This window comes from Solanum pennellii, chromosome 1 (genome assembly GCF_001406875.1).
Source record: "Solanum pennellii chromosome 1, SPENNV200".
NCBI lineage: Eukaryota > Viridiplantae > Streptophyta > Magnoliopsida > Solanales > Solanaceae > Solanum > Solanum pennellii.
The window spans coordinates 91,179,327-91,191,906 of record NC_028637.1 but is presented as its reverse complement, the minus strand read 5'-3'; the positions used below and the strand labels follow the sequence as shown (position 1 = coordinate 91,191,906).

Sequence of the window (12,580 nt, the reverse complement as noted above, 5' to 3'; positions counted from 1 at the left end):
CAAATTATGCCTCTAATAATAGGAGGAAGGACGAAGAAGCTCCTTTTCAACTTAATCCTAGTTTAAATTTATTTCATATTCGGTAGAAGGTATCAGCTAAAATCGATAATTATCTAACTTTATAATCTTTAGTTTTAATTCTACGAAAACAATCCTGAGATATCCCGATTTTAAATCAAACTACCCCTAAATTCTCTCAAGAGGTACAAAAAATCAATGACAACAATATGTTTACCTAGTAAGCATTTTAATTGGACTTTTAATGAGGTCGTAATAGGGCAACAAATTTTAATTCAAAGATGGTGGTAGAAATGATATCACAAAATCTTACCCAACATACGCATCACAATTTATATTAAAAAAAAAAAACATATCGAAATTTTTGTTGAACTTTTCAATATTTCGTACTCATATTATATACACTGATAATATTTATTTTACTAGGTTATATTCCTTATTTCTCAATGTTACTAATTCCTTTTAATTTATTATGAACTATTATATATAATTATTTTTTCTGGTAATTTAATAATATATTTTTTTATATCGTCGGTGTAAAAAAGAAGAATAATGTTTGTAATCATAGTATAATGATCTCAATCTAACCACTCCCACAAAATCTTTGACATTGTTGGCAACCAAATTTTGTTTAAAAAGTATTTGATTGTTGGGTGGCTGCAGACAAACAAAGTTCTTACCTTAAATCATTAATTTCTCATGTAATTCAACGGATTATTATTAATTATTTTAGGTTTGAATTATGTCTCATTGGTCAAATAAATTTTCAACGTCTAAGAAATTTATATTCTTCTCAAATCATTACCAATTGCGTGTAGAAAACGTCACCACCCCATTAATTAATTAATTAATATGTGTGTCTGTGTTTAGAGAAAGAAAAAATAGAAAATGTTATTAATATTTCATTTTTTAAAAAAATAAAATTGTATGATTTGGATGGTTAGAATAATTCCTTTCATAGCTAGAATTTTTTTATTTAATTTTTGTCCATATTTACTTAAAATACCTAACATATCTAATTAAAAAAATATCGATGTTTACCAATTTTATATCAATTTGTACAACATAATAATTAATACAACACAGGCATACTCAATATGGCAACTCATGCAGGCCCAGATAACTTGATATGTCTCACTCTTTTGTAGATATATTTTTTTAAAAAAAAAATAAGTGGGAAAAAAATTGTAGATAATGAAATGTCGTGGAGAATTTTCTTTATGTTTTTTTTAGTAATTAGAATGTTTGGTAATATGACTATTATTTAAGTTTATTAGGTACAGCTCAACTAATTTGATGTATATTAAGGGTGTGTTCTGTATCATTGTTTAAAATCGAAAACAAATTACTTAAAGAATATAAAAAATGACTTTTTTTAATGAAGCTATTCAAAATAAGTTTCATAAAGAAAATTTCGACACACCAAGCTCATCTTCACCCTCGATCCAGTAGACCCCATCTCCACCACCCTACATCTCATATTAATAATCTAAATTATGTATAAATATTTTTAAAATATTTACTTATATATCATATATAAAAAAATAAAATAAAATAAAACAATTATTATTCGTGAAAAAGATTTTCAATTGTATCAAACACGCCCTAACAATAAGATAATATCAAATCTAGCAAATCATACTTGTCAAATCAATTTGATTTTAATCATTTCTAGACTTAGAAGAAAATCTTAAGAATTAAGAATACTAGTTAGTCACGAGGCAACTAAATATGACTTTTTTTAAAAAAAAGGAAATTATTGAAGTGCTGATTTACTACATACAAACCTCAAATCGAATTTTCAGAAAGTCAAAGATAATGTATTAACCATTTTAAAATATATTTTATAATTTAGTTGGACGAACAATATATATTAATGAATATTCCTACGATTATTTTTAGGGCAAAATATACCATCTTCGGATCAATTTGTTATGACCAAAAATGTTAAAGTTAATTTCTGTTGTTTGGTCCATAAGATAAAGAGGAAAATGAAGATATTATTAATATTATCTTTAATGGAGTACTATTAAAAAGGTTCACCAAACATTATCCAACCAAATGGTGATATTATAAAACTATAATAATAAATATTTAGTTACTAAATACTTGAGAACTAAGAAAACTAATTTCACGAGGTGCTAAAATAAAGTAAAACCTTTTCTTTTTCGAACATGTCACTACGTAAAAAAAATTATTAACGACAATTAATTCTTAATTATCATTAAATATATTCTTTTAATAACAATCAACATTTTTCGTATATGTCTTTGAAGCTTTTAGCAATATTGATTCTAATGATATTTACTATTATCGATAAAAAATTTAACACTCTATTTTATCTATATTTATTATTGCTAATAATTTTTTTTATTGTAAAATATTGAATTGATCTAATTAATAATTAATAATATGTAATGTGTGCATATGTCATAAAAACAAGACTTGTTTGTTTTCAATTGATGCTACCTAAGGTTTATCCAAAACTCAAGGCTGCAATTGCTTTCATGAATTTTCTACCAAAAAGGTGATGATAAGATGATATAAAGTTTATCATCAATATATAAAAAAAATTAACTTTGTAGTATATATTATGCTACTTTAAGTATTGCTTTTGCTAATATTTTTTTTTCATTTTTCTCCGATGATGTGGGCAAAGATTTGTCGTATGTAAAGATTGAAATATTATTATTTCTTTCTTAAACATTTCCCTTTTACTAAGTCCCTTCTTGATTAAATTATATTATTTTCCACCTAAGTTTCAAATTTGTCGAGTTTGCAAACAAATCCACGTTTCAAGTGTCCTTAGTGTGACTATTATGACTATATATATATAAATGAAAAGGTAAAATTTATAATCGCTATTTTTCAGATATTTAGAATAAATATACGTTATATTAGATATGTTCGAAACAATAAAAGAAAATCGATCATTGATCTCGTTTATGAAATGCATTGTTGCACCAATTTTTTAAAAAAAATAGTTGTTGGAAAGGTCAATATTTTTAACAAATGAAGTATCTTTAGATTTGATTGACAAGGTAAATTGGAGGCATCTAAAAACTCAATGGAGTCTTACTAGGAAATCTCTTGCACCAAATTGGGGGAAAAAAAGAAAAGAAATTAGGTAAAGAAAAGGATAAGTATGACCAAGTTTTAATGGACCCAAAATTAAAATCTTTTGAATATTAGTAAAAAGTTAGTAATGGAAAAAGAAGTCATCTGCAGAAAGATTTTTCTTGATTTGATTAATAATAATCCTTGTCATTATTATTGTCTCCTTTTATAAGCTTGGTATAAGAAAAGGACTACTCAATAAAGCAACAAAAAATAAAATAATTTTTTTTAAAAAAAAAAAAAGAATGTGTAAGTGTATCTATTGGTTTGAATATGGTTAGGCAATGAGTGAGATAGACAAAACAAAGGTAACACAAATCATTGGATGACATATATAATAATAGGAGTTGAACTTTCTACTTAGGTGATTAGGTCATGTCATTGTCCCTTTTTGGCCACATATTACTATTATTATTTATAATTATGTGTTAATTAAAGGATTAATTTGTGGGGTTAGAGAAGAGGGCCATGGTCGGTCTATTATTATACATTATAAATTATGAAACTTGATTTTGTCATCTCCCTCATTTTTTTTTATTTTTTAATGTGTGTGTTTAGATTCTTTAAAAATATTTATGCCATTAAGTTTTTTAAATAATATAGTATAATGACACTGATGTTTTGATGTATTTGGGATTATCATTGAATTATGTGTATTATTTGTCTCCATTAAATTGTTCTCTCAAATGCCACTTATTGTGCCATTTGTATAGTTATTGTTAGATTAAATATAATATTTAATAATTATCTTAAGTGATAATTAAATATTAAATTTTGTGTAATACTTGATTTGTTGTGATAATATTTTTCTATTAAAAAAATTTTAGTTATTATTTGATAATTTTATTTTTATAATCTATCCTATTTTATTTTATTTTTATATGGTTCTACTTTGCAACCGATTTTACTGAATTTATTTAACTTAACTTATGATAATTCATTTATGACTTTTCTTTATTTAAAACAATTTACTTCAACCATTTTAGGTAAATTCTACATTTAAGGATTATAATAGGTTACCCATTTTAGTTATTTTATCGACCCACCTCACTTGGACCACCAGCTAAAACAAAATTGCATTGGGTATGCATTGCATGTTAATTATCTATAATTAAATGTCAATTATAATCGATTTTTTTGCTTGGTATTAAATAAGCTTAATGTATATAATTGTTGTTTTTTACACTCCACTAAATTAAAAAATAGCTGTTTCTTCCTCTAAATTTTGTTTGTTCAATATGTATTAGACAGAATAGAAGAAAATTGTTATTTTATCTAAACAGATATATCCTTCAAATAATCCATAAGTTATTACGATGAATTTTATTATAATTAAGTCAAATATAATATTTATTAAATTAATATAGCATTAAATAAAATAATTATGTAATAACTAATAACCATCCAAACAGAGTATAATTGGCTTGTACAATTATCCTTTTCATTTCTAATAAGGAGGCCCACATATATGGCAAGAAGTATATGCCTCAAATTTATTCGCTGTTTTTGGCAAGAAAATTAAATATTAAGTTAATTATCTAGAAGAAGATTATAAATCAATTCTCACATAATACATTTCTCAACTATTTTTTGAAAAAGTATTCACATGTTTGAACATATCCATTAAGTCTGTGAAAAAATTGGTGTATTATGAAGGGGGGGGGGGGACCAAAAACATAAAATTCTATTTGTTGGTAATCAAATATAATTAGCCAGACATTATAATGAGAAACATTGAAACTTTTTATATTAAAGTGGTTAAAATGGTAAATTTCTGAATTTGCACTTAGTTTAAATTATTTAATTTGAATTAAAATTAGTTGAGGCGATGAATTTTGAAAAAAAAATGGAATGCAATAAATAGAGATGCAGAGTGAAGTTTAGTGGGGTATTGTTAAATATGGAAAAAGGAAAATGAAAGGGACGATTCTATATATTTACAGATGCAAGCAACATAATTATGAGGTTGACCATACATAATGATAAGCAAGAGAACAATAAGGATATATGAGTAAAAGACAACTTCATTCATTCCTATTTGTTTCTTCCATAATTCTTATCACCCACCAACTATAATTCGAATAATAGATATTTCATCCTAAAATTTAAAATTAATATTATTATATTAAGACGCTTTGGCTTCACAGTCAATCTACTACTGATCTTTATTATGCATGGCTCTAATCTGATCATAATCAATCAAGTTATTGTTTTTTTATTCTATATAATATAAATCTGAAATAAGAAAACTCATCATTTTGTGATTGACGTACCATATGACTAGTCGATAATTACTAGCAATTTCAAGTTCATGTAAGCGAGTTACGGCTTCTATGTAATCCTTCTGTTTTTCATATCAAAACTAATATTACTATTTTATTTATCCCCTAAACTGAGGCAGGACCACTATTTTCGTTTGTATATTGAATTTTTTTTTAAAAAAAGAACCAATCACGTTTGATGAGAGGTGATATGCCAATCAATCATTAAGGATCTCAGTGAAATATATATAAACAAAAAAAAAAAAAAACTCATATTTCAATTCAATCTCCACTCTAAATAGAGTGAGTTTTTTTCTTTCTTTAATTATATATTACGCGATATAAATTTAAATTAATAAATAATTTTTTTTAAAATAAAGGTCACGTGACGACGGTGAAGGTGTAAATGATTCATAATTGATATAATGTGTATTGTACTTGGGTGGTGTGTACTCATAATTGGGTGGTCATAAAGGGTACCTAACTTTAGCAGACACTTTGATAAATATTGCCATCTTTGTCCCCCCTATTTTTTTCCTACCCCCACGCGGACCTTATTATAATAATAATAATAATATTTGCTATTCAATCAATGTGTTGTTTTGAATGGAAAGAAATCATTAAAGGGGCAACAAATAACAACAGACATATTATAGTCCCCCATACCAAAATACTACCAAAGCATGCCTTGAACCAAGGAAAACATATATGCCTCTCATCATCAACCTATCAAAAAAAATAATATCAAACTTGTACCTTCTTTATTTTCAGAAAAAAATAATATCAAATTTGTATCTTCTTTACTTTCAGCGATCGAAACGATACGCACAATATAAATTTCACTCGTACAAATATTAAACGAATTGATCACCGAAGGAATAATTCAACTTGCATTCATATCTTATAAATATAACATTAAAAAGGAATATTTGTCAAAATTTAAAGTATAAAATGAATATTACGTCAATAGCGATTTTAAATAGATATTAATATTGTTATGGAGTTTTTTCATACACTCGAAAGGTATTTTTACTAGAGCCCATACAAAATAAAAACGTTAATGAAACTCAAACAATTTCAATAATATAAATTAGAGAATAGATAAAAACAATCATAGAAAGACCAAAAAAGGATTGTTCTATTTTTTTTTCATAATAAAAATAAAAAGGAAATTCTTCTAAACCTAGTACAACTACAAACCTTTTTCTCATACTTTTTCCTTTTTCTTTTTTTTTTCACATGTAAATGAACCAAAATATTCTCAATATGTTGAGAGGAAAAAAAAACCATCAATAATAATCCCAACAGACACCAAACAAATAAAATAAAAAAACCCACCCTACCAGAATCTCTGAGGCAGAAAAAACCAAACCAATGATTAGTATATTTACATCAGAGAAAATTAAAATTCACATTTTTTTTTCATGAAGCTGCTGATTGGTGGGAATGATTTGGATTATTATTAGTAGTGGTAAATGGAAAAAATCTTGGTCTAGAGTTAAGGAATGGAATTGCTTTAGGAATTGAGTCACTTGTAGTAGTGGTGGCAGTGGTAGCGGTGGTGGTGGTGGTTCCGAGGGCAGTGATCGGAGGAGCCGTGGCGGCGGAGGTGGTGGAAGCCACCCTTTCACAAGAAGGACACATAGTTAATGTGGTGGCTGGAAGTTGCATGTAAAAAGGATTAGAAGTCTTTAAAGCTCTCAATTCTTGAAGTTCTTTGTGTAGCCTTCTGTTTTCATCAGTTAATGTCTCACAACATCTTTTTAAGTATTCACAATCCACTTCTGTTTGTTTCAATTTTGTTCTGCAAGAACAAATAAAATAATTATTATTTCAATTAACAAAAGAAGAAAAAAATTCAAGAAAATGAAATGACTATAATTTAATTTTTTTTCTGCATTTATTGTGGTTGCATACATAAAAAGACAAGTGCTTGCTTCACATTATCCAAGAATATTGAAAGGAGTTTCTGCAAAATTGTAAGTATTCAAGTGGGGGAAATAGACCACACCAGACCCATTTATTAAATTCTCATCTGTCACAAACAAATGTTTTCTTTGTTGCTTTCAAAATTCTCTAATTTTTTTCAAATAATTAAATATATTTTCTTTATTAAAAAAAATTAATCATAGTAACGGCGTGTATAGTTAATAAAAAAAATAAAAAGAATTACCTTGCTCTTCTATTCTGAAACCACACTTCAACTTGTCTTGGCCTTAGACTTAGCTGTTTAGCAAGTGCCAGCTTTTGCTTCTGTAACCACACAATAAGAAAGAAAACAATGAGAAAAATATACTTGTAATTTTTTTTAAGTAACAAAAATTATATTTATTTTATTTGTGCTTACAGGATTTAGAGTATGGTGTTCTTTGAAGCTTTCTTCAAGATAAGCTGATTGTTCTTTTGACAATCTAAGTTTTTTGCGAGTATTAGCACCATTTTCATCGTCATCACTTGCTCTTGACGATGCTCTTTCCGGTTCACCGCCGTCGTTCCCGCCGGCGGATTCCGAGTTCCGTTTATTTCCGACGCCAACAATATTAACACAGCTTTTGAAAAGCCCAAAATCCATCCGAAACGACGACGCTACACTATTCGGAGATGAAACTTCATCCATACCCGCCGCCGGTAGCCGGTTCACGTCGAAACCTCTCGCCGCCGGCAAACCTCCGTTTCCCGACGAACCATTTTCAGAACTCCCTGAAAAAAAATAGATTCATTTCAATACTATCAAAAATTTAAAAAAAAATTCCTACAAAATGGAAGTCATTAATAGATGGAGACTTTTATTGACTAAAAACTCAAAAAAATTTGAACTAAATCATTAGAACATACATGAGGGGGAAAATCACAATTTTTTAAATTTTTAAAAAAATACATGTATTAATATGTTGCATGTGTATATATTAATTTGTATACTAATACAATAGATCCAAGATTCATTACTTTTAAAAATTTATAAATATGTATAACTTACCATTATCAGATGACCAATGATGTGATTGAGGCAGATTAGTAGGAGGATTAGGAAGAGGAACAAGAGGGAGGAGATCAAGCTGAACAGGTAGAGTATTATTTGTGCCTTCTTCAGAAGTATTATTTTCTTCATCTTCAATATCTTGTTCTACTCTTTCACTTGATGAGTTAATTCCTAAAGCCATGCAAAACCCTAAGTTTTTTTTCTTCTCATGATCATTACAAGTAGAAATAACTTTTTTCTTAGACAAGAAAAATGATTTTGGAGAAGAACTTGTGTTAGCATCTCCTAAGCTTAATCCAAGCTCCATAATATCATGTGATTTAAAAAGAACACTTTTTTTTTTTTGGAGTTGAAATAAAAGGAAGAGGAGAAGAGAGTATTTGTAAAGAAAAAAAAAAGGGAAAAGGGGATTTTGGATTGAAAGGAGAAGAAAGAGTCTTTATAGAGATTCTATCCAATATGTGAAAATTAATAATTAAATGCTAGAGAGTAGAGAGAGAAAGAGAGATGATGTTTAAGAGTTGTTGAGTGGGGTCCTAATTTTGAACAAAAGAGTAGACCCTTATTACTCTTTTTTCTTAAAAAAAGAAATTAATTTAGTTTTTAGAGTAATATATTTTCTACTTTTTGATATTTTGATACTTTTGTCTTATGGGTAAATATATGATAATGTCTAGTCAAAAAGAGATATATACTAGATGTACCAATAATTAAAACCAGCATTATGTTGGTTTGTTCTCATGTTTTATTCTTTTATTCCTCAAAATAATAAAATATACTTCTTATTCATAAATTTATATTTGATTAAATTAAATAGAAAACTAATGTTAATATTCCATTTAAATTGATATTAACTGTAAAATTATAATTACTGAATAACATAACCTGCTCCTAGGATTGTAAGAGAATTAGAGAACTTCTTTATTATTAATTAAAGACTACAAATTGAAAATAAAAGAAACTTACTAAGATTTGTTTTAGCTTAAATAATCTAAACCAATGCATATGAACTTATCGCAAAATATATTAATAACAAATAAGAACCACAAAAATTATATTAAAAAAATATACAAAAAAAAAACTCTTTACAAGCATGTCTTCAAACTTTTTTTTTTTCCTTTTCCAGTAAAATAGGAAAAATAAAATTAAGGAATGGTGCATAATAGTGTCAGATACACGAAATACCTTAGCCATGCGGGTCATCAAAGCTTATGTTATTTATACGAATCTAACAAGTAAATCTTTATGATTATCGTAATCAATTATTGGTATTAATTCAGATACTGTGACAACTATGATCAAAAAAATTTATTTAAACTCTCTTTATCAAAAAATTTACTTTTATTTGTTATAACTCAAATCGACCTCTTCATATATTTGCTTTATATTTTGAACTTATTTAATAAAAATTCTGATTCGATTACGATAATGTATTATTCCAGACATATGTCGATGGGAAGATGAAGTTGTTGGTGAAGTTGGTCTTTTAACATTATTATTATTATTATTATTATTATTATTATTATTATTATTATCAATGGACCATATTGTTTATTTGCATTGACTTGTTAAAGAGTATGTTTGAACCGACAATCTCAGGTTGACAACACACGTGAAAGCCCTCTATTCATGTTAATAATAATAATTATTTTGTTTAAAATTTATTTTTTCTGGCTTTTTAAAAATTACTCTTCGTTTTAAAATAAAGGCTAGTTTGATTTGAAACAGAGTTTAAGAGAAAAAAAGACTTTTTAATCTTGTGATTCTAAATTAAAGTTATGTCAAATGTATTAGAGTGTCCTTTAATTTTATGGTCTTAAACATGTCACGTGGAAAATTAAAGTTAAATTATTACCAAAAAAAAGAATTATTATTTTTTAAATAAACTAAAAAAAAATAGAGATAGTCTTTTTAAAACGGAAGGAGTATTATTATTTGGGAGAGGACCTTTAATGAAAGATTTAGAGGGACCGGAATGCAACTCTATTTTATGGACATTGCGCGTGTTTAGGCTTTTTATTAGGTGGGGAATTAGGCTACACCTATGATATATTTTTTATTTTAATTATATGTGTCCATTATTTGAAATGAAATTTTAGTTAACTTGAAAATTGCATTTTAGAAGACTATTAGTTATTGTCTTATTTATCAAAGACTGAAATTTTTTATTTCATTCCACTGTAATATTTAAGAGAATTGTCAGTCAATACGAATTTACTCAATTTATTTGAATTTATCTTGCACCATCACAGATTTTGAAATCTTGATTGGTTAGAGTTTAGACTAATAAGAAATGAGAAAAAAATTTAAAATAATCAGTTTGACTAGATTGAATTATCAGTTATATATATATATATATATAAATATGTTTTAATTGATTCGCTTGATCCGACTCAATGTTGCTCAAGCCTTATAAACTGATCGATTTATTTAAAACAAGCTAAGAAACTTATAAATCAAAATTTTATGGGGATAAGTCATTATTTTATTTATAATACCTCTCAAACTTGGAATTTTAATGATAATTGTTTTATTTCAAGTTGATGTAGAAATTATAAACAATTTATTTTTAAAAAAAAAATCATTTACAAATGTTATTTACTACTTTTAAGAGTAATATGTACGTTCAAAGTACTACTATTTGATGCTACTGTATGCTCTCTTTCTCTTCAATTATTTATCTATTTTTTTTAGTTATTCCTAATTATTTATCAATTTTCACAAATCAAGAAAGAATAAAAAATACTAACTATTATACATCAATTAATTACTTTTGGAAAAAGTAAAATTTTTTGAAAATATTTAAAATTAATAGGGATTAAAGAATAAATTTACTATATCAATAATTATTTTCTTATTAAATATATTGATTTAAAAATAGATAAATAATTAAATACTGAACGAACTTCGGAGACTTAAAGTTTTATGAGCTTAGCAATGAGTCAAAATATCCTTAAAAGAATAATCAAAAGAAGATATTGTGGTCAACAGGTCAATACAAATGAAATAATATAATTAAAGAAGAAAGGACCCTGGTATTTTTCTCAAATATGAAAGAATAAAAAGAGAAGAATTATTCTATAGAAATTTTTAAATGAATATGTCATTATTATTAATGATTGAAAAAAATATATATAATTAATGAAGAGAGGGAAAAAGAAGGTTTGATTATAGTAGTAGTAGCTGGGGCGCCCCTCATAATGGAACATTGGAATGTTAGAGACAAACTCTTTGAATACTCACCTAACAATCATGCCCAAATACAAAAGTACGTGTAATCCCCCCCCCCAAGATAATATCTATAAAAAAAATTATCAAAATAATAATTTAATACGATATCAAAAAACTATTTCAAATTAATTATGTACATGATTGTTGATGATGATGTAGGAGGTACATAGTTATCAATGGTGATGTGACTATCAATAGTAAATTATCGTGGTAATTAATGGTATAGAAAAAATTATTGATTAAGACTGATTAACGATATATGATAATAAAGAATGACGATTATTATTATTGATAGTAATTTAATGTTTTAATAGATGATAATATTGAATGATAAATGATGTGAATAATAGTTATAATTGATCATGATGATAATTACTATTTGCTACTGAAAATTCTAGAGGTGATTGTTGATATAATGTTGAAATATGATGGTCAATTGAGAAAAATGGATGTAGACCAAAAGCTTAGGTAAAAGTTTTAGTTTTGACTTGACTATTTCTTGGTCTTAGTAGATTAATTTGACCATTTGAGTTTAAAAAATTTAATGACCATCCCTATATACTTAATTATAAAAGGAAATATTTTTTATTAGAAAAATTAGTATAGTATTTAACCTATGTTATTTTATTTTTTTAATATTATTATCCTTTTAATTGTAATACATTTTATTTTAAAAAAATAAAAATATTATAGATCTTTTGATCAAATTTTGTAAACATCTAACATTATCCATTAAAATGATAGGATTACATGGCCAATAAGCAAATAACCTCTTCGATGGTTTTGGGGGTGTGGGGTGGGGTAGGACCCTAAACTACTAGTGTTAGTATTTTTTCTTGCGTTTACTATAAAGACAAATACTTTATTTTTGTTTGCTTTAATTTTAAAAATTTGAGAAATAATGTTGTTATTTAGTTTAACTTATTAATTATCTATTTATTAAATTTAGGTTATTTAAAAAGTAATAAAATAA

At 26.2% G+C, this 12,580-nt stretch overlaps 1 protein-coding gene across 1 annotated transcript; it reads right to left on the bottom strand.

Moving 5' to 3' along the window:
- Window positions 1-6,510: 6,510 nt before the first annotated feature.
- On the bottom strand, window positions 6,511-8,841 carry LOC107011309 (homeobox-leucine zipper protein HOX11-like). Its single transcript, XM_015210746.2, has 4 exons — window positions 8,374-8,841; window positions 7,744-8,096; window positions 7,570-7,649; window positions 6,511-7,200 (listed from the first exon to the last, which is right to left on the bottom strand). The coding sequence occupies exons 1-4, from the start codon at window positions 8,681-8,683 to the stop codon at window positions 6,819-6,821; spliced, it is 1,125 nt and encodes a 374-aa protein (XP_015066232.1). The 5' UTR covers window positions 8,684-8,841; the 3' UTR covers window positions 6,511-6,818.
- Between the last annotated feature and the right edge of the window lie 3,739 nt (window positions 8,842-12,580).

What these genes read in the sequence shown, in the direction of transcription:
- LOC107011309 (XM_015210746.2), bottom strand. Translation starts at nt 8,683, where the DNA reads ATGGAGCTTGGATTAAGCTTAGGAGATGCTAACACAAGTTCTTCTCCA. An exon ending in TCATTGGTCATCTGATAATG is followed by an intron (nt 8,097 to 8,373) that starts GTAAGTTATACA and finishes ATTTTTTTTCAG; the next exon opens with GGAGTTCTGAAAATGGTTCG. An exon ending in AACACCATACTCTAAATCCT is followed by an intron (nt 7,650 to 7,743) that starts GTAAGCACAAAT and finishes GTGTGGTTACAG; the next exon opens with AAGCAAAAGCTGGCACTTGC.